The 20117-nt window shown below is 48.2% G+C and overlaps 2 protein-coding genes across 2 annotated transcripts in view; one reads left to right on the top strand and one right to left on the bottom strand.

Annotated features, from left to right (window-relative positions):
- LOC149431346 (voltage-dependent calcium channel subunit alpha-2/delta-2-like) overlaps positions 1-10502 on the top strand; it is a gene marked incomplete at its 5' end in the record, with an annotated part of 141622 nt that extends 131120 nt beyond the window's left edge. Inside the window, 4 exons of the mRNA XM_089665644.1 lie at positions 1882-2005; positions 2099-2208; positions 4960-5042; positions 5615-10502. Coding sequence (XP_089521770.1) covers positions 1882-2005; positions 2099-2208; positions 4960-5042; positions 5615-5743 — 446 coding nt within the window. The remainder of the gene's footprint in view (positions 1-1881; positions 2006-2098; positions 2209-4959; positions 5043-5614) is intronic.
- A 1429-nt stretch (positions 10503-11931) lies between these two features.
- On the bottom strand, positions 11932-19696 carry LOC149431345 (caveolin-3-like). Its single transcript, XM_089665643.1, has 2 exons — positions 19549-19696; positions 11932-13765 (listed from the first exon to the last, which is right to left on the bottom strand). The coding sequence occupies exons 1-2, from the start codon at positions 19633-19635 to the stop codon at positions 13427-13429; spliced, it is 426 nt and encodes a 141-aa protein (XP_089521769.1). The 5' UTR covers positions 19636-19696; the 3' UTR covers positions 11932-13426.
- Between the last annotated feature and the right edge of the window lie 421 nt (positions 19697-20117).

The following is a 20117-nucleotide window of genomic DNA, read 5'->3' as shown; positions in this document are numbered from 1 at the left end:
TACCGGACACTTCTACTCCCTTCCTGCCTACCGGACACTTCTACCCCCTTCCTGCCTACTGGGCACTTCTACCCCCTTCCTGCCTACCGGACACTTCTACCCCCTTCCTGCCTACAGGGCACTTCTACCCCCTTCCTGCCTACAGGGCACTTCTACCCCCTTCCTGCCTACCGGACACTTCTACTCCCTTCCTGCCTACCGGGCACTTCTACCCCCTTCCTGCCTACCGGACACTTCTACCCCCTTCCTGCCTACAGGACACTTCTACCCCCTTCCTGCCTACAGGGCACTTCTACCCCCTTCCTGCCTACAGGGCACTTCTACCCCCTTCCTGCCTACAGGGCACTTCTACCCCCTTCCTGCCTACAGGGCACTTCTACCCCCTTCCTGCCTACAGGGCACTTCTACCCCCTTTCTCCCCAGGCCAATTTCCAGCTCTCAGCGCTGTCACACTTTGAATGACAATTGCGCGGTCATGCTACACTGTACCCATATGAAATTTTTATCATTTTTTTGTGACGGATAAAGCTTTATTTTGTTTTTTTCTTAGTTTTTGTTATAAAACTTTGTAAATAAGTGATTTTTCTCCTTCACTGATGTGCGCTAATGAGGATGCAGTGATGGGCACTGATAGGCTGCACTGATAGGTGGCACTGATGAGGAGGCACTGGTAGGTGGCACTGATGGGCATTGACAGGCATCACTAATGGGCACTGAAAGACAGCACTGATAGGTGGCACTGATAGGTGGCACTGATAGGCGGCACTGACTGGCATTGTTAGGCAGCACTGACGGGCATTGATAGGCGGCACTGATGCACACTGATAGGCGGCACTGACTGGCACTGATAGGCGGCACTGACTGGCACTGATAGGTGGCACTGACTGGCAGCACTGATAGGTGGCACTGATGGTTGACACTGAAAGGCAGCTCAGATGGGCACTGACAGCTGGCACTGATGGACACTGACAGGTAGCACTGCTGGGGCTACACAGATCATCAGGGCACCCTGATCATCAGTGCCCTGATGGTCAGTGTATATGTCCCCTCCGAGGAATGCCGATCACCGGCTCTCCTCTCCTCTCCTCTGTCAGCGTGACGGCTCGAGAGGAGAGAAATGCCGATAACCTGCATTTCCCTGTTTACATGCGATCAGCTGTGATTGGACACAGCTGATCACATGATCGAGCCAACATCTTCGGCTCTTTCCGTGGATCGGTGATCCGCTGTGTCCGAGGCACACGCCAAGCTGCGTGCACCCAGAGCCGCGCATGCGCGGTGAGAATGGGAGGACGTCATATGATGTCCTCCCAGAACGAGAGAACCGCCTTGCGCCCGTCTTTGGACTATATGGAGGGCGGGAGGCGGTTAAAGTGCACTTTATAAAGAGTTTTGAACAGATAAAACTTTTTTTGACTTTTTTCTGACCTCTGGAACGAATTAATTGGTTTTCAGTGCATTTACGATTTTTTTTTTAATCATGTCCCTGTACAGTATTTATACCTTTAAAGTGCACTTTGTAAAGAGTTTTGAACAGATAAAAGACCTTTTTTGACTTTATTCTGACCTCTGGAACGGATTAATTGGTTTTCAGTGCATTTCTATGGGAAGCCGTGTTTCGGTTTACAAATTTTACGCAATACGAAACATCCCGCAGAACGCATTACATTGGTAAGCCGAGGTGCGCCGGTGCATGTGATGTGTGTAGGAACTCATTCAGCACTTATTAGAAACTGTATGTAGAGTTTGTGGAAGACCGTCTACATTTTCACAGCTCTTACTGTAAGGAACCCTTTCTGTATTTGGAGGGTAATCTTTTCTCAAGTGGTTTTGTGTCTTTTAACTTTCAAGGGAATGACTTTATTTTGTATCTCCCCGCAGATGACATCATGGCGGAAGGGGTGGAGCCACGGGAGGCCAGCTGTATAATGAAGCAGACGCAGTATTACTTCAGCAACATCAACTCCACGTACTCGGCGGTCATTGACTGCGGGCCCTGCTCCCGGTGAGTCAGATTGGACTGTACCATGTGCAATCTATAGGGGGCGGTCATACACCCCTGATAACCCGCCTGCCCTCTCTTCTCTCCTTTGAATAGATACTTTCATGCCCAGCGACTGTCGAACACCAATCTGCTGTTTGTGGTGGCGGAGAAGCTGATGTGCAGCCAATGTGACATCATGAAGCTGGATCAAGCGGAGACGCGGTGTATCCTTTTGGTTCTGGAATTTGGGTCAAAGTCAAACCTGGGGGATTAGTAGTGCAGCCAGAAGAGATAAGCCGGAGGTTGGGGGGTCGGAGTGGGGGCTACAAATCACGGTTTAGGGTGCGGCGGGGGATGGATGAGGCAGCAGGAACAGAGAGGTCTCGGGTGACACTCACTGGAAACAATGCAGATGGCATCTGGCTTCTAAAATGTTCCCAACACGGGTGCTCCGACCCGCGTGTACTCCATGATGTCATGCCGTGTTCCCTAGGCGTGGTTAGTTGCTTACAACATCTGCGCTACCATTGGTGACACGTGTCAAACACAAGGCCCTCCGGACGAATCCGGCATACCGAGCCGTTTCATTGTGGCCCTCGCACCTCTCCTGCAGCTGCGGCATCCCCTCCCCCGTCTCTGCTCCCACCTTCTCTCAGCAGTCAGCAGCAGAATGGAGGACAGAACTCCTCCTCCAGATCCTGTGCTTTTCTGTGCAGCCATTGAGAGGCTTATCTGTACCCCGTGTCTCAGCATACGGCAGCAGAGAGGAGGACAGAACTCTTCTTCCAGACCCTGCGCTTCTCCGTGCAGCCATAGAGAGGCTTGTCTCTATCTCCTCGTCTCAGCAGTCAGCAGCAGAGATGAGGACAGAACTCCTCCTCCAGATCCTGTGCTTTTCTGTGCAGCTGTTGAGAGGCTTATCTCTACCCCTATGTCTCAGCAGTTGGCAGCAGAGAGGAGGACAGAACTCCTCCTCCAGACCCTGCGCTTCTCTGTGCAGCCAGGGAGAGGCTTTTCTCTACCTCCCTGTCTCAGCAGTCAGCAGCAGAGAGGAGGACAGAACTCTTACTCCAGATCCTGTGCTTTTCTGTGCAGCCAGGGAGAGGCTTTTCTCTACCTCCCTGTCTCAGCAGTCAGCAGCAGAGAGGAGGACAGAACTCCTCCTCCAGACCCTGCGCTTTTCTGTGCAGCCAGGGAGAGGCTTTTCTCTACCTCCCTGTCTCAGCAGTCAGCAGCAGAGAGGAGGACAGAACTCTTACTCCAGATCCTGCGCTTTTCTGTGCAGCCAGGGAGAGGCTTTTCTCTACCTCCCTGTCTCAGCAGTCAGCAGCAGAGAGGAGGACAGAACTCCTCCTCCAGACCCTGCGCTTTTCTGTGCAGCCAGGGAGAGGCTTGGCTCTACCTCCCCGTCTCAGTAGTCGGCAGCAGAAAAGAGGACATAACTCCTCCTACATATCCCGATCCTCTCTGTGCAGCCGCAGCATCCCCATGTCTCAGCCTCCTCTGGTCTCAGCATTCAGCAGACTCCAGCCTTCCTCCAGACTCTACATTTTTTGTTCCCAGACTCCGCCCCCAACTTCTTCCCTGGAGCAGCACAAGGTAATGGGGGTGCACTCTCAGATGTAAGAGAGGGTGGGGGACTCCTGATGCTGGGGGGAGGGGGATCTTGATGTCTGATGTAAGGGAGGTGGAATGCTCTGGACATTTAGTCTCACAGATACAACCGGCCCTTCGAGGACAACCATAGTGCTGATGCGGCCCATGATGCAATTGAGTTTGGAACCCCTGATTTATGAGGTCCTGAGATGGAAGGATCTGATCCACAGAACTGAACAATGGCAGGACATTATAAACTCAGAAGGGTGGCTGACTGAAGCTCAGAGGAGCCAATAGAGTTTCTAAAAAACTTCTGCACTTCAGTGGTCTTCATTCCTAGTTTTGTAGGTCTTCATCCTTTTTCCCCCCAATGGTAATGTAGCCATTGTGGCCTTTAATTGGTTCTGGATAAAAGTTTCCTTTAGAATTATCGAACAAAACCATATCCAGCACAAACATACTCCATGTACCTGGAAGCACTGTTTCCATGACTATACCACCATACACTCTGATCGTCACAACTATATAAAATATTTGGACATCGCATTCCAAAACCATGGGCATTCATATGGATTTGTCCCCTTAGTGGTGGACTATAACATCCTCTTCTCTTCTGTGAAGGCTTTCCTGAAGAGTCTCCATTTGTGAGGTCAGGTACTAACATTGGATGGGAAGACCTGGCCCACATGTTGATCCTCACATTGGGCACCAAAAAAAGACCATGGGCATTCATATGGATTTGTCCCCTTAGTTGTGGACTATAACATCCTCTTCTCTTCTGTGAAGGCTTTCCTGAAGAGTCTCCATTTGTGAGGTCAGGTACTAACGTAGGATGGGAAGACCTGGCCCACATGTTGAGCCTCACATTAGGCACCAAACAAAGACCATGGGCATTCATATGGATTTGTCCCCTTAGTTGTGGACTATAACATCCTCTTCTCTTCTGTGAAGGCTTTCCTGAAGAGTCTCCATTTGTGAGGTCAGGTACTAACATTGGATGGGAAGACCTGGCCCACATGTTGATCCTCACATTGGGCACCAAAAAAAGACCATGGGCATTCATATGGATTTGTCCCCTTAGTTGTGGACTACAACATCCTCTTCTCTTCTGTGAAGGCTTTCCTGAAGAGTCCCCATTTGTGAGGTCAGATACTAACGTAGGATGGGAAGACCTGGCCCACGTATTGAGCCTCACTTTGGGCACCAAAAAAAAGACCTGACTCACAACTGGCATTCCCATTCATCTGAAAGGTGTTCTTAGGGGTTGAGGTCAAGGCTTTGTGAAGGACACTCCAGTTCCTTGGCTGGCAAGAAAGCTCACGTCATCTTGGGTTACATCCGCCAAATAACTCTTGTTGTCCCTTAACTTCCTCTCTCAGCGGAAGGTCCGGAGCAGTGCGAACTGGTTCAGATGCCTCGATACCGAAAAGGTCCTCATGTCTGCTTCGACTACAACCAGATGGTAATGGCGCATTTGTTATGAAGAGTCTTTCTAAAGAATCTGTCGGGGAATGAGAGTTTTTAAAAAATGACCAGAAACAGTGGAATTTCCATAACTACCCAATGCTATGGGTTTGGAGGAATGATGCTCAGTTGACGTTGGCCATTCGGTGGCTTTTCTGATCACTGGCCTTCTACTTTAGAAAGGAGCACATGACTAGTGTCTCGGCATTGGCCAAGTGACCAGACATTAAAGCACTGAAACCAAATCAACATTTCTGAACAAGGGTACTTTATTGGAATTTTCTCTTTGTACATATGATTGATATGAACGTTACATCGGGACTGCTGTACGCCTAAAAGATAGGTTGCCTCCAAAGGCAATAGGATGAATACACTAGGCTATCCTTCAAGTGATTGACCATAATTAGAGCTATTGTCCATCATGTGACCCATATTTCCATCTTTCGTTGGCTCTTACCATTTAAGGGCTCTTTTGTATACTCTTATTGGCTCTCATATCTTACATTCAGCTTAGTGTCTCACCTGGGTCTCCCGAGGGACAGATAACTCTTCCCTTTCTTTCCTCTCCAGGAGGACACGTCAGACTGCGGCAGAGGCTCCATGTTTCGACCGTCTTGGCTCTTGCTGATCTTTCTACAGTCGCTTCTCCTGTGCCTGGTTTCCGGCTCGACGTCGTCCACCACCGGTAGGGGGCTCTAGACCCGTCCCTGCTTCCTCCCTCCTTCCTGAGGCCACTTCTTGATTAGTGACGTGGTTACCATGACAACCAGGCGAGTGCCACTCCAGCGCATTTGGGCTGAGTTACCACGACAACCACCACTTGTTATGGATGATCTTACTGTGACAACAAGGAGACCTTTTAGCGTCATCAGGAGTTTTTCCAAGGCAACCGGGAGAACCGCATCACGGCTTTGTAGCAGCACTTAACTCGTTGGCAAGAACTTCCTGCCATGTCCATCATGGCCAATTCTAGGATCTCTTGTTTTCTGTCCATCCGTCTCGTCGGTTTCCCGTTTCTGTCTTCACATCTGGTCTCTGAGATGATGTCACCACGTCACTGTGATGTTCTGACCTTGGCCTCCATATTTCTGTATAGCTCCAGTAACACGCTAACGGTCAGAGTTGACATCGCAACGGCATTCTGTACATCCATCATCAAGTCATCATGGCTTCTTCATATCATCATCATACCGAGTGGAAGTCCATCTCCCCATTGGATCACGCATGGGGCCAAAGTCACTAGGAGGAGGGGGGTGGAGACAAGAAAATTCAAAAAGTGAGAAGCATTAGGTTTCCACATTGGGTTGCCAAGTTGTTCATGCAAGAAGTCTGTGTTGAGCATCCTGTACACACTTTCATGGACTGGAGATGTTATCACGCCTTTGGCTTGAGAATTGCTTTCCCCAGAATCCTTTGCTAGGTTCTAGGGGACTGCACTTCTGATGCAACGTGAGTGCCAAAAGCAGCTTTGTTAGATAATTGGTGTTATTCTTTCTGTCCGGGCTTCATAACCTCAAGCACAACCCTGTCACATCTTAGGACCGTACAGTATTGTACCAAAGAAACAGGCTTGGGATGTCTTTACTTCTGTGCAATGTTACATTTTCTTTGAAGGCCAACTCAGCCCAAATCTCATATTTCAGTTTATGTTGGGCAGTGGTGGATTAAATTAGCCAACGACATCTTAAATTTGTCAGTGACTCCAGTGGCAAAAGTTTGCGTTTCTGCCGCGCTCAAAATGGAGAGATCTTCCCGCAGTAGATTGTGTCTCCATCCTGCCCGAAATGGAGGTGGTTTGTATCTCCACCCCTTCTACAATGGTAAGATTTCCCCGCAGGAGTTTGCGACTTTCACCCTTCCATAATGGTGAGATTTTCCCACCGTGGTTTTTGTCTCAAATTCCCCCACAATGGTGAGATTTCCCTAAAGTAGTTTGTGTCTCAGACCCTCCCACAATGGTGACATTTCCCCACAGGGCTTTGTATTTCCCTGTCTGTCCATAATGGCGAGAATTCCTGGCAATAGTTTGTTTCTACCGTTATCACAATGGGGAGATTTCCTGCTGTAGTTTGTGTCTCAGCTCCTCCCACAATGGGGAGATTTCCCTCAGTAGTTTGTGTCTCAGACCCTCCCACAATGGGGAGATTTCCCTCAGTAGTTTGTATCTCAGACCCTCCCACAATGGTGACATTTCCCCACAGGGCTTTGTATTTCCCTGTCTATTGCTAGGAATTCTCACCATTATGGACAGTTTATTTCTACCATTATCACAATGGGGAGATTTCCCTCAGTAGTTTGTGTCTCTGCCCCTCCCACAATGGGGAGATTTCCCTCAGTAGTTTGTCTCTGCCCCTCCCACAATGGGGAGATTTCCCTCAGTAGTTTGTGTCTCTGCCCCTCCCACAATGGGGAGATTTCCCTCAGTAGTTTGTGCCTCTGCCCCTCCCTCAAAGGGGAGATTTCCCTCAGTAGTTTGTGTCTCAGCCCCTCCCACAATGGGGAGATTTCCCTCAGTAGTTTATGTCACTCCCGTCCCACAATGATGAGATTTCCCTGCAGTAGTTTGTGTCTCTGCCCCTCCCACAATGGGGAGATTTCCCTCAGTAGTTTGTGTCTCTGCCCCTCCCACAATGGGGAGATTTCCCTCAGTAGTTTGTGTCTCTGCCCCTCCCACAATGGGGAGATTTCCCTCAGTAGTTTGTGTCTCTGCCCCTCCCACAATGGGGAGATTTCCCTGCAGTAGTTTGTGTCTCTGCCCCTCCCACAATGGGGAGATTTCCCTGCACTAGTTTGCATCTCTGCCCCTCCCACAACAAGATTTCCATTAGTATTTTGTGTCCCTGCCCCTCCCCTGAAGCCATAATGAAGGTCCCTCTCTTTCAAGCCTGGCTTCCAGATTTAATTCTTTTTTTCTGTATGACGGGAAATCCATTAGGGGAGAGTGACACCATTACTGGGCTTTCTATTGGCCGTGGCAGCTGAGCACAATGTGGAAGGAAGCACGGGATTCAGTAAGTTTTTCAGCAACAGCACAAAACTGAAATCCATGTTGGGTGGAGTTGTCCTTTAATGGAAATACCGCCTCTGATTGTGGAAAACACAAGTATCTAGGCTCCCACCAGTGCCACAAAATAAGGCACAATGTGTACAAAAAATGTCAGCACAACCGCGTCTTCTAAGACCGCATACTTTCCATACAATCAGCATCACTCAGCGAGTCTAGGGGCTTTACCCCATCTTGGTATGGAGCTCCTACACCTCATTTGTGGCTCAGAGACCACAGCCTCATTATACAAGCACAGCAGACTCGTCAAGCACACGAGGTAGGGTGGCCCAGCGTCTCATGCACAAGTCCTACATATTAGTTACCTACAACTTTCAGCACAACATGGAGGCGGTGATCACCAAGGAAGCACGCGGCTTCTTCTGCTGCCTATGGCTTTGCCAAGGTGAACCAAGGAACTGTAAGTGATAAATGTAGCTGTAGAAGCCTCCAGATGTCCATCCCTGTCCGCTTTTTGTGTTCCATCCTTGTAAATCTTGGATCAGATCTCTGCAGTTGGAATGACTCAGCCTCTCTGGCATTTGAGGGACCTGAAGTTCCACCATCTTACCCCAACTGATGGCATGCCCAGGCAGTCCAGCCATCTTTTACCAGCAGAAGTAAAACCCTCCTCCAGAGCTCATAATTTTCTGTGCTGCTCCTTGTAAGTACAATCGGAGATAAAGCATATAGATGTTTGGAGAGTAACATGACCTCGTTTTCAGACCTTCGCCTTTGTGTTGCATTTAGAATGGAGGCCTGGCAAGGTGGGGGCAAGAGGGCAAATGACGGATGACTGTTGTGGTTTGTCACAAGTCTTATTCCTAACACTTAACCCATCACAACTGTTGTCAAAAGTAATAATTGAGGAGCATTTTAAGCATACTATATGGCTAACAGTTTGTGGACAACTGACCATCACACCTCTACGAGCTTGTAGGGCATCCCAATCCAAACCATGGTCTTTAGTATGCAGTTACTCCCCTACTTTCCTCATGGTCATCAATGTGGAGGTATCTCCCTTTATATCATCCCACACTCTTCTGGAAAGGTTTTCATAAGATTTTGAAAGGTGTCTGTGGGAATAAGTGCCCATTTGTGAGGTCAGGTTCCGATGTTGGATGAGAAGACCTGGTTCACATTGGGTGTTCCAATTCATCCGGAGGGTGTTCAGTAGGGTTGAGGACAGGACTTTGTGCAGGATACATGAGATCCTACACATGAAACTGTTTTTTTTGGAGCTGGCTTTTTACACAGGGGCACAGACATGGTGGAACAGAAAAGGGTCTTCACCAAAGTGTTACCACAAGGTTGGAAGAACACAATGTTCTACAATGTCTTTGTATGATGGAGTATTAGGAGAACCCTTCAATGGAGAGACCAAGACTCTGACTTGGAGGAGGGTCCACATGCTTTTGGCCATTATATCGATTATGTATATACCAATGACATCAACCACCATCAGGTATGTCAGGACTGGTTCTCCAAAAAGAGAGGCTTTATATATGGCGCAACAATGGCGTCTCTGAGTGGACCTTTTCCAGGGCCATATGAGAACCTATATAAGTGTCTCATCACTGTCACTTGTTTTTGTAGACTATTACACACATGATGAACCATCATGCCTGCTTTTGTTCCCATAATGCCCAGTGTATATGTACCCGGTGTGGCCAATTGCCCTCTTGCCCAAACTTTGCTAGCCATCTACTAGGCTTTTAGTTGCGTTCCCATCCTCTCTCTTCCTGCCTTAGGCTGGTTCTGGATCTTTCGAAAGGTCACGTCCCATTCACTCTCCATCTCAACCGCCTCCACTGGCGCTCCAGACACCCATCCTATCACACGATTGCCACCTCACCAAGTGACCCCCACCCCGGGGGATGCCCTCTGCTGGAGCTCGGGGGGGGGGGGGGGAGGAGGGTGCGGTCGGGGAATTGGAACCATGAGCAAGCCCCCTTTTATTGGTCATTTTTGCTCGTAGCTTTTTGCGTGTGTGTTTTTTGGGCCTTGTTTGGGAAACGTGACTGTGCTACGAGGGGTGGGATTGTGTGTGCGCAGTCGTCTGTACGCACTCGTTTTAGTCAGATCCTCCATTCCGGGAAAAAAAGAAAAAAAAAAAAAAAAGATTTAAAAAAACAGCTAAGATATAAATACGTATAAATATATATAAATATATATATAAATATCTCTTGGAGGCTCGAGGGTCATCGCTGCTGAAATTTCTCTCCATAAGTTAGTGGCTTTTTTCCGTTAACTGGAGCAAAAGTTTATTTATTTACTTATTTATTTGTACAGAAAAGTTCAACAAGTGACAGAAAGTTTGTAAGATATTGTGCGTGTGTGATTTACTTGTAAAATATTTTCAAATGGTTTATTACAAAGAATCAGTTAATAAATAATGTGCATATTTTCACTTCATCTCAGTCTGCTTCCTGACTGCGCCTCTGAATTGACTCTGCAGATCGAACGTCACAAACAACGATCCCACATGAAACGGGGGGGGTGGGGAGGCGCTACGGCTCACAATCACATCATTTCATACACACCATTTAACTTAACAAGTCTGCCAGGGTAAATCCTTCACATGTCACAATAAACACCAACCAGGGCCACTATTAGAAATCATGGGGCCCCATACTGTCTTCATGTTGGGGTCCCTTTCCATCCCGCCTCCTTGGGTAGACATGTGCCAAAGTTCAGACCAAACTTTGGCGGTTGGGGCGTTGCATCATATATAGAAGCATATATAGTGCTGGCACCCACCGCATCCCTAGCAACCGGCACAGATGTCGATAAGCTCCCACCCACAGACCCCCCCCACCCACAACCAATGGGCCAGGGCTGTGGAGAAGAGGCCCTCGTCCATATCAACATGCGGTCAGAGTGCTTTGCCAGAGGAGATCTTTTGGCATGCGGCTTGCACTTGCTGGCACCCACCACATCCCTAGCAACTGGCACAGATCACGATAAGCCCCCACCCATAGAAACCCTACAGCCACTGGACCAGGGTTGTGGAGAAGAGGTCCTTGTCCTCATCAACATGCGGTCAGGGTGCCTTGCCAGAAGAGATCCCCTGGCATGTGGCTTGCACCTGTTGGCACCCACCACATCCCTAGCAACCAGCACAGATGCCGATAAACCCCTGTTCACAGACCTCCACAACCACTGGACCAGGGTTGTGGAGAAGAGGTCCTTGTCCTCGTCAACATGGGGTCAAGGTGCTTTGCCAGAGGGACCCCCTGGCATACAGCTTGCACCTGTTGGCACCCACCACATCCCTAGCAACCAGCACAGATGGCAATAAGCTCCTGCCTACAGGCCCCCCACAACCACCAGGCCAGATATGTGGAGAAGAGGTCCTTGTCCTCATCAACATGGGGTCAAGGTGCTTTGCCAGAGGGACCCCCTGGCATACAGCTTGCACCTGCTGGCACCCACCACATCCCTAGCAACCAGCACAGATGGCAATAAGCCCTGTTCACAGACCCCCACAACCACCAGGCCAGGGTTATGGAGAAGAGGCCTTTGTCCTTATAATGGGGTCAAGGTGCTTTGCCACAGGGGACCCCCCCCCCCCCAGTGATCAGACTGTACATTGTATCTTTGTAGCAAGAGGCTGCAGCTTGTCAGATCAGTTTCCCTAGTGTGGCCCATTGCCTAGACCTAGAGCCAGCACTGGAGGGTGCCTGGAGCAGCATTAGCCCCAGGAAAGGTAAATATGTAAGAATTTCTATTACTCTGTCTATTGAAGCCAGACTGTTAGTAAAGGTCGAGGTAAATCATTGAGTTCTGGTCCACCGACCCACCTAATGCAGAAACTGTGCAAGAAAATTCGACGACGGAGAAGTTGATGGAAAAGGAAGACGATTTATTTTTAACCACACTTCTTTAGAGAGCCATTTGACCAAAGAGGGATTTAAATTATAATAAAACATATATATATGAATGACATTACAAGGAGCAAAGAGGTGCATCCCACGCCAGGGACCGTCTATTCTGGGTACAGTTCACATTTACTGCTGCTATGTGGAAGCTAACATGAAGACCAAAGCGGTATTATTAACCTCTTCGCTCCGGCACCTCCCGGCCCTTTAAGAGTTTCAGAAGCCGAAAGGCGGGGGTCATGTGAGTGCCGTGATTCGCCGTCACGGCGGTCACATGATCAAAAAAGGTCCCGATCGAAAGGAAAGATTGGGACCTTTCCGTGAGTCACGGACACGTGCTGGGAGCGCGCAGGGAACGCGCTCTCAGCACATGTGTATTTCCTAATTGCTCACAAATATGCATCCCAGACGCCGAGAGGCCGCATATTTGCGTGCGCTCGGCATCAAGGGGTTAAACTTCAGAATCTGATGGAAAATACATTGCAGGAGCTGCCCGCCCGCTAACATTTGGGAAAAACGTGTAGGTGGAGGGTCCTCCCACATGGAAGAGAAATATATTTCCAATATATTTAGAAAAATAAAATGCTACATGTGACCTATATTTCCAATGTATTGGCCTCCGCTAATATATTTTAACGTATTCTAAAAAATGAAAATTTAAATATATTTCCTAAAGGCACATATTTAAAAAATATATTCTTCAGCTTTTTTTTTTTAACATATATTAAAAAGTCATTTTAACTGCTTGTAAATGCATTCCAAAAACTGTAGATTGAATGTATTTTCAAAGACATAGATTTGAAAATGTATTTTTAAAAATATTCTTCATATATAAAAAAAAAAAACGCATCTCAACATACGCTTTCTATATATTTTGAAATATATTTTTGATATGTATGGACTACAGCCGACATTGTAGTATTTCAAATATATGTCAATATATTTGGGAAGAATATTTTAAAAATATATTTTTCTTTCACGTGGGCTCACAGTGAGCAACAACATGAAAACCTGAATCCTGTCTTAACTCTTTAGGAAGGGTCTGGATGAGTCTAGGATGAGATGGATAGTCCCTTTAAGGGTGGAGAGAGACCAGGGGGTGATGTTAGACAGGGCAGTACTATAGAGGCACGAGGCACTCAATGGTCCTCATTCATTGGTCTGCAATAGTGCTCAAGGCATGCTAAAATGACCTACAACAATGTTGATTGATGGGCCGCTTTAGCATGCCTTAGTCACCGTTTAGCACTTTATAAATGATATTGCATCTTGATGGACAGTGCCCAATGCCTCTCTGAGGTCAGTAGCTGATGCCGCGGGTGGTGTGGTCCAGGCTGGTGGAGTGGTCCTTGATGGTCAAGTGTTCTTAGAAGATGAGACGGTTTCTCTGCCAGGAGGCAATATGGCTGCCTTCAGGCGTAGGTCGGAGTCCGTGTGGTTTTTGGCGCTGCGCCATCTTTATCCGTTCTTATTCTGGACCCGGATGAGGCTGAAGCACAAGCCGCAGGCTTCGTAGCACGGGTCGCACAGACAGTGGACGCAGGAGCTCCAGAATGACTTCATACAGGACACGTTCATGTTCCACATGCGTATGCAGGGCCCCACGCACCAGATGTGGCAGCACTGGACGCAGGCGAACTCCAGGGCCCAGCAGAAGGCCAGTGGGCAACCGCACAGCACGGAGAGCACGATGTAACAGCAGTTCTTCACCCCGCGGAACGTCTTGTAGGACATTCCCCAGACCCCCGGGATACTGTGCGTCCCTTCCGGCTCTCCAAAGGCATCTTCAAAGAGGACCTGTTGGATAAACAAAAAAATTTCTTGACAAATGGGGATCATTCCCAGAAAGTGTCAGACTGAATGGTGAATGGATGAATCGGCTCATGGTGTGATACCAATAGTGAGGACGGTCCGTCTGTTTTCCCACCTGAGTGGACTGTTTGAAATGCATAGCCCCGGCTCCAGCCTAAAATGTTTCGTCTTCAGTTCTGGATGTAATAGAGAAGAGTTACCACTTCTCTCAAGCCTTTTATTGCTGTCTGTGTCCCCACTAGGGAGATCTGCCCCCCTTCATGTCCTGGTGGCACCAATCACAAGACAGTATGGGGAAGGTTTACTAAACCTGGAGAGTGCAAAATCTGGTGCAGCTGTGTATGGGAGCCAATCAGCTTCTCAATTCAGCTGGATCAATGAAGCTTTGACAGGAAAACCTGGAAGCTGATTGCAGTATCAGTGAGGTGATGTCCCCACTGGCTCTAGAAGAAACATGTCTAAGGCCTCTTCACATGGGTAGCTGGAAGGAAGGGCAGTAAAAACAGGTGGCCGAGCTGTGGTTTTACAGCCCATCAAAGTCTGCCTGTGCCAAATACCTCAAGGCCTTCAACTTTTGTTGCCCCCCCTCCCCCCCCAGCAGCTCCAGGATGCCATTCTGAGCTTACAGTTACTGATGTACAGACTGCGCGCTGCAAACTTTACGAATCTCTTTTCTTTAGATATTAGAGTGGCGTGTTGAGGGGCGGACTGACCATTCGGAAACTCGGGCACTGCCCGAGGGCCCGGGGTCAGTAAGGGGCCCCATGAGATGACCCTGGTGCCTTTCATAGGCTTTTTTGGGTGTGGGCGAGGACACAGGGGCCCCATGATCCCCTATTGCCCGGGGGCCCCATGAGTTGTCAGTCCGCCCCTGGGAGTGTTATATATGTATCGCCCTCACTGAGGACAGAAATGTGGATCTATGAAGATGATGATCCATCTGTGATGACATTTTGTTGACATTAATAAGACTGCGTCCCCCTGTACGTGTCGCAGCTCCCCGCGGGCCAATTTATATAATTGTATTTTCCAAGGAATTATAGGTGAGAAAACACGGCGTGACCTTTCCGTCCAAATAACAATTCATTAACCCAGAAAACAATCAGAGCGATGAAAGTAATTGTTACAGATCAGGATCTAATGACAATGACAGACATGTCCCCCGGGAAGGGGGGGGGGTACTGTATGTGTGCTGAGACGGCTGCCTGATTCCGTTGTGACAGGTTCTCTTTAAAATACCAGTTTTTATGATACCTATCCAATCAGCTGCTACAATTACCAATTACTCCTGAACATAAACTTGATACATTGTAAACATAAAATAATCACAGATTCACATTCACAACAAACATGCGTGCAATAAATAACCCCCCCCCAGCGACAGAAATGATATTGTAGAGTAAATAAGAGTTGTAGCCGCTGCAATGACTCTATATTTAAAATGTATATAAAATAAAATAAATACATTATAAAGTTATTTAAAAAAATAAAAAACAAATAAAATGTAAATCTATAATATAAAGTTTAAAAAATAGAGTTGTAGCTGCTACAACAACTCATTCTTCTCTCTCTCTCTCTCTCCCCCCTCTCCCTCCCTCTCTCCCCCTCTCTCTCTCTCTTTCTCTCTCCCCCTCTCTCTCCCCCCTCTACCTCTCTCCCCCCTCTCTTTCTCTTTCTTTCTCTCCCACCCCCCTCTCTTTCTCTCCACCTCACTCTTCTCTCTCCCTCTTCCTCTCCCTCCCTATCTTCCCTCTCTTTCTCCCTCTATCTTCCCCCCTCTCTCTTCCCCCCCCTCTCTCTCTCTCCCCTCTCTCTCTCTCCCTCCCTCCCTCCCTCCCCCCTCTCTCTCCCCCCCTCCCTCTCTCCCCCCCCCTCTCTTTCTCTCCACCTCACTCTTCTCTCTCCCTCTTCCCCTCCCTCCCTATCTTCCCTCTCTTTCTCCCTCTATCTTCCCCCCTCTCTCTCTCTCCCCTCTCTCTCCCCCTCCCTCCCTCCCCCCTCTCTCTCTCTCTTCCCCTCCCCTCTCTCTCTCTCCCCCTCCCTCTCTCCCCCCCCCCTCTCTATACATATATACATATTTGAAAATCTCTAAAAATAGATAAATAGTAAATCCATTAATAGCAGGAGAATAATGTTTTATACTAAAGAGAACCTGTCACAGCAGAATCAAGCAGACGTCCCAGCGCATAAAACTCCCTAGGACACATCATCATATTTTATGCTTCGACTACATCAAGGTTCTCTTTAATGAATATAAAATATTCAAAAATAATTCATGCTAAACAACTTGCGTTTCTATAACATAAAAATCAAACGTATGGAAAGTTGTACATAAACATCACAAACTAAAGACTGGCTGGTGGAGTGTGTAGCCATAGAACCAAACTAACAAGGGAAATGTTAAACATTGAATTAATATACATGGATTTATTAGACAGACGGCAGTTGCAGTTCATACGCCATTAAAATCCTAAGGACCTCCATCCAGCGTCCCTCCCCACCATTGCTGTCCCTCTCTAGGTCATATTGGCTGGGAATGGAGCTGGATCAGAGGGATCCCCTTCTCCATCTACACCTCCTCCCTCGGCCAATTGATAAACTCCCATGGCTTCAACTATCATCTCTATGCCGACAACACACAAATCTATCTCTCTACCCCCCACTTCACCCCTTCAGTCTCCATTCACATCACCAGCCTACTAAGTGACAGATCGGATTGGATGTCACTCTACTTCCTCAAACTCAACCTTTCCAAAACTGAGCTCCTAGTATTCCCCCCAGCCCTGACTTCTCTATCAAGACCAACAACACTACCATCAGTCCCTCCCCTCACGCCAGGGTACTAGGTGTCATCCTAGACTCCAATCTGTCCTTCCAGCCCCAGATCCGATCACTGACAAACTCATGTAGACTTCACCTCCGCAACTTCTCCGACTTCCACAACATCTCCAAGATACGCCCGTTCCTAACCTCGGAAACCACAAAGCAACTCATTCACTCCCTCATTATATCACGCCGCAACTACTGTAACTCCCTCCTCATTGGCCGACCTCATCGCAGGCTATCCCCTCTTCAGTCTATCATGAATGCTGCTGCCAGACTCATCCACCTTACTAACCATTCTGTATCTGCCACCCCTCTCTGGCCAATCCCACCACTTGCCTCCATTCAGTGTCCTCCACCCCTCTCTGCCAATCCCACCACTTGCCTCCACTCAGTGTCCTCCACCCCTCTCTGCCAATCCCACCAATGGCCTCCACTCAGTGTCCTCCACCCCTCTCTACCAATCCCTACACTGGCCTCCACTCAGTGTCCTCCACCCCTCTCTACCAATCCCTACACTGGCCTCCACTCAGTGTCCTCCACCCCTCTCTACCAATCCCTACACTGGCCTCCACTCAGTGTCCTCCACACCTCTCTGCCAATCCCACTACTGGCCTCCACTCAGTGTCCTCCACCCCCCCTCTGCCAATCCCTCCACTGCCCTCCATTCAGTGTCCTCCACCCCTCTCTGTCAATCCCTCCACTGGCCTCCACTCAGTGTCCTCCACCCCTCTCTGTCAATCCCTCCACTGGCCTCCACTCAGTGTCCTCCACCCCTCTCTGCCAATCCCACCAATGGCCTCCACTCAGTGTCCTCCACCCCTCTCTACCAATCCCTACACTGGCCTCCACTCAGTGTCCTCCACACCTCTCTGCCAATCCCTCCACTGGCTTCCAATTGCCCAACGGATAAAATTCAAAACACTAACACTGACGTACAAAGCCATTCATAACATTGCCCCAAATTACATCACCGACCTTATCTCTAAATACCACCCAAACCGTACTCTCCGCTCCTCGCAAGACCTCCTAATCTCTAGCTCCCTTGTCTCCTCCTCCCATGCTCGTCTTCAGGATTTCTCAAGGGCTTCACCCATCCTCTGGAACTCCCTACCTCAAGCTATCAAGCTATTGCCTACTCTGCTCACTTTTAGGTGCACTCTGAAAACCCATCTCTTCAGGGAAACCTACCCCGACCCCAGCTAATACTGGAATCCCCTACTCCTCCCACCACTCCATCCCCCACAGCTAATTACCTCTTGTACCACTATCCCCTCCCTCCTAGATTGTAAGCTCCCAGGATCAGGCCCTCTAATCCCTCTTGTATTGAACTGTATTGTTACTGTACTGTCTCCCTCCATAATGTAAAGCGCTGAGCAAACTGTCGGCGCCATATAAGTCCTGTATAATAATAATAAATAATAATCTAGTGATAGGGATCCATATAGTTTGGTTGCTTCTAAACGAGGGTTTCCCTCAGTCTGAGGGACCTTGGGTGAAGACTGGAGGTGGAGAAAGTGCTAAAAAAGAGGTGTTTATAGGGGCAAAAGATTGCTCTTTATTAGAAGTCAACAGCCAAGGCATTGCAGGGGTGACTGATTCCCCCTTCATGAGGGTTTGTACGAAAATCTGAGAAATTGACTCAGCAGTATCAAGTACATTTGCCACGGCATAGACCTTTATCAGGGTGTCAAACTGGCGGCCCTCCAGCTGTTGCCACACTACAAGTTCCATCATACCTCTGCCTTTAGTAGTCATGCTTGTAACTGTCAATCCTGCAATGCCTCATGGGACTTGTAGTTTGGCAACAGCTGGAGGGCCGCCAGTTTGACACCCGTGCCCTAGTGCATCTGTGGACACTCCGGATTGCTGCCTCATCATCTCACCAGATCGATACGATCGAACATCAGAACCAAAGAATGAAAGTCATACTTCAGCAATTGTACATTCCACTGCTGAGTCCTTCGCTATGATTCTCATACAGTGCCTGAAGAAGGGGGAGTCTCACCCCCGAAACGTGTTGGCTATCAACTGACAACAGTCTGGAAGGCCCTCATACCACACAGATGTTGGTAACTCTAGGGGAGATTTTACATTTTCCTTGGCTATTTCTGTCTGAAATAAAGACAATCTGGTGGTTGTGTATTTTACATCAAAATTTTGGCACAATAAAGCGTCAGTCATCAGTTGGGTACAAATTACGGCGTATTAGAGGCCCTTCATTTCTCATAGAACTTCTATTTCTAGGCAGACAGATGCAAGCTTTTGAAATGTTTTCCTGTATTTTGTATGCACCGAGGAGGACAACATTGTATTGACTAGAATGGAAACCTCCAGGTCAGAAGACCACACTTCTCCATCATACTGGAGAAGACCAGCCCTTAGAGAATGACCCCCACAACGATGACCACATACGGAGTCTAAAGCCTGCACTCACCCTGACATGCTCATTGAGGTTGTTGGGGTCTAAAAACCACACTTCTCCATTGTACTGGAGGAGACCAGCCCTTAGAGAATGACCCCCACAACGATGAACACATATGGAGTCTGGAACCTGCACTCACCCTGACATGCTCATTGAGGTTGTCGGGGTCTGAAGACCACACTTCTCCATTGTACTGGAGGAGACCAGCCCTTAGACAATGACCCCCACAATGATGACCACATACGGAGTCTGGAGCCTGCACTCACCCTGACATGCTCATTGAGGTTGTTGGGGTCTGAAGACCACACTTCTCCATTGTACTGGAGGAGACCAGCCCTTAGACAATGACCCCCACAATGATGACCACATACGGAGTCTGGAGCCTGCACTCACCCTGACATGCTCATTGAGGTTGTCGGGGTCTGAAGACCACACTTCTCCATTGTACTGGAGGAGACCAGCCCTTAGACAATGACCCCCACAATGATGACCACATACGGAGTCTGGAGCCTGCACTCACCCTGACATGCTCATTGAGGTTGTTGGGGTCGCGATTGTCCATGTCCAGAGGCATTGGCTCATCAGGGATGGATTTAGTTTCAGCCATGTTGGTTGGAGATCTTCCCTGTGGTCAGGATGGAGGAATGTCAGTCCTTTCTCCCTCCTGACTGTCCCTTTATATCTGCTGTCACCTGGTTTCCATGGAAGATGACATCAAACAAGTCCAGAAAATCCAGCTAAAGAGTCATAGAGACCATTGTCAGACGGGCCCCGATCTGCATTGCCTGAGGGCCCGGGGCTTTTCCTGCACTTAGAGAGGTGTCACTAAGTTATGAAAGGTCAAAATATGTATTGGTTTCCATACTGACAACACGCGTTGTGGAAAAACAAGAAACTTTCTAACACAATGGATGTGTAAGAAAATAATTTGTCCCTCAATATACATTGACAATGATTGGGGATGTAAAGTCTGATCTCCCAATAATGACAGAAAACAAGAGTTACAATGTGATATCTGATCTCCAAATAAATAATTAAAATAAATGTGCAATGTAACATGTGATCTCATAATAATTACAAATAAAAAAA

This window comes from Staurois parvus, unplaced genomic scaffold (assembly GCF_062004578.1).
Source record: "Staurois parvus isolate SC_StPar_1 unplaced genomic scaffold, SC_StPar_1.0 ptg002284l, whole genome shotgun sequence".
Taxonomy (NCBI): Eukaryota; Metazoa; Chordata; class Amphibia; order Anura; family Ranidae; genus Staurois; species Staurois parvus.
Note: the sequence above shows the minus strand (reverse complement) of the source record. Positions and strands in the feature narration are given on the sequence as shown.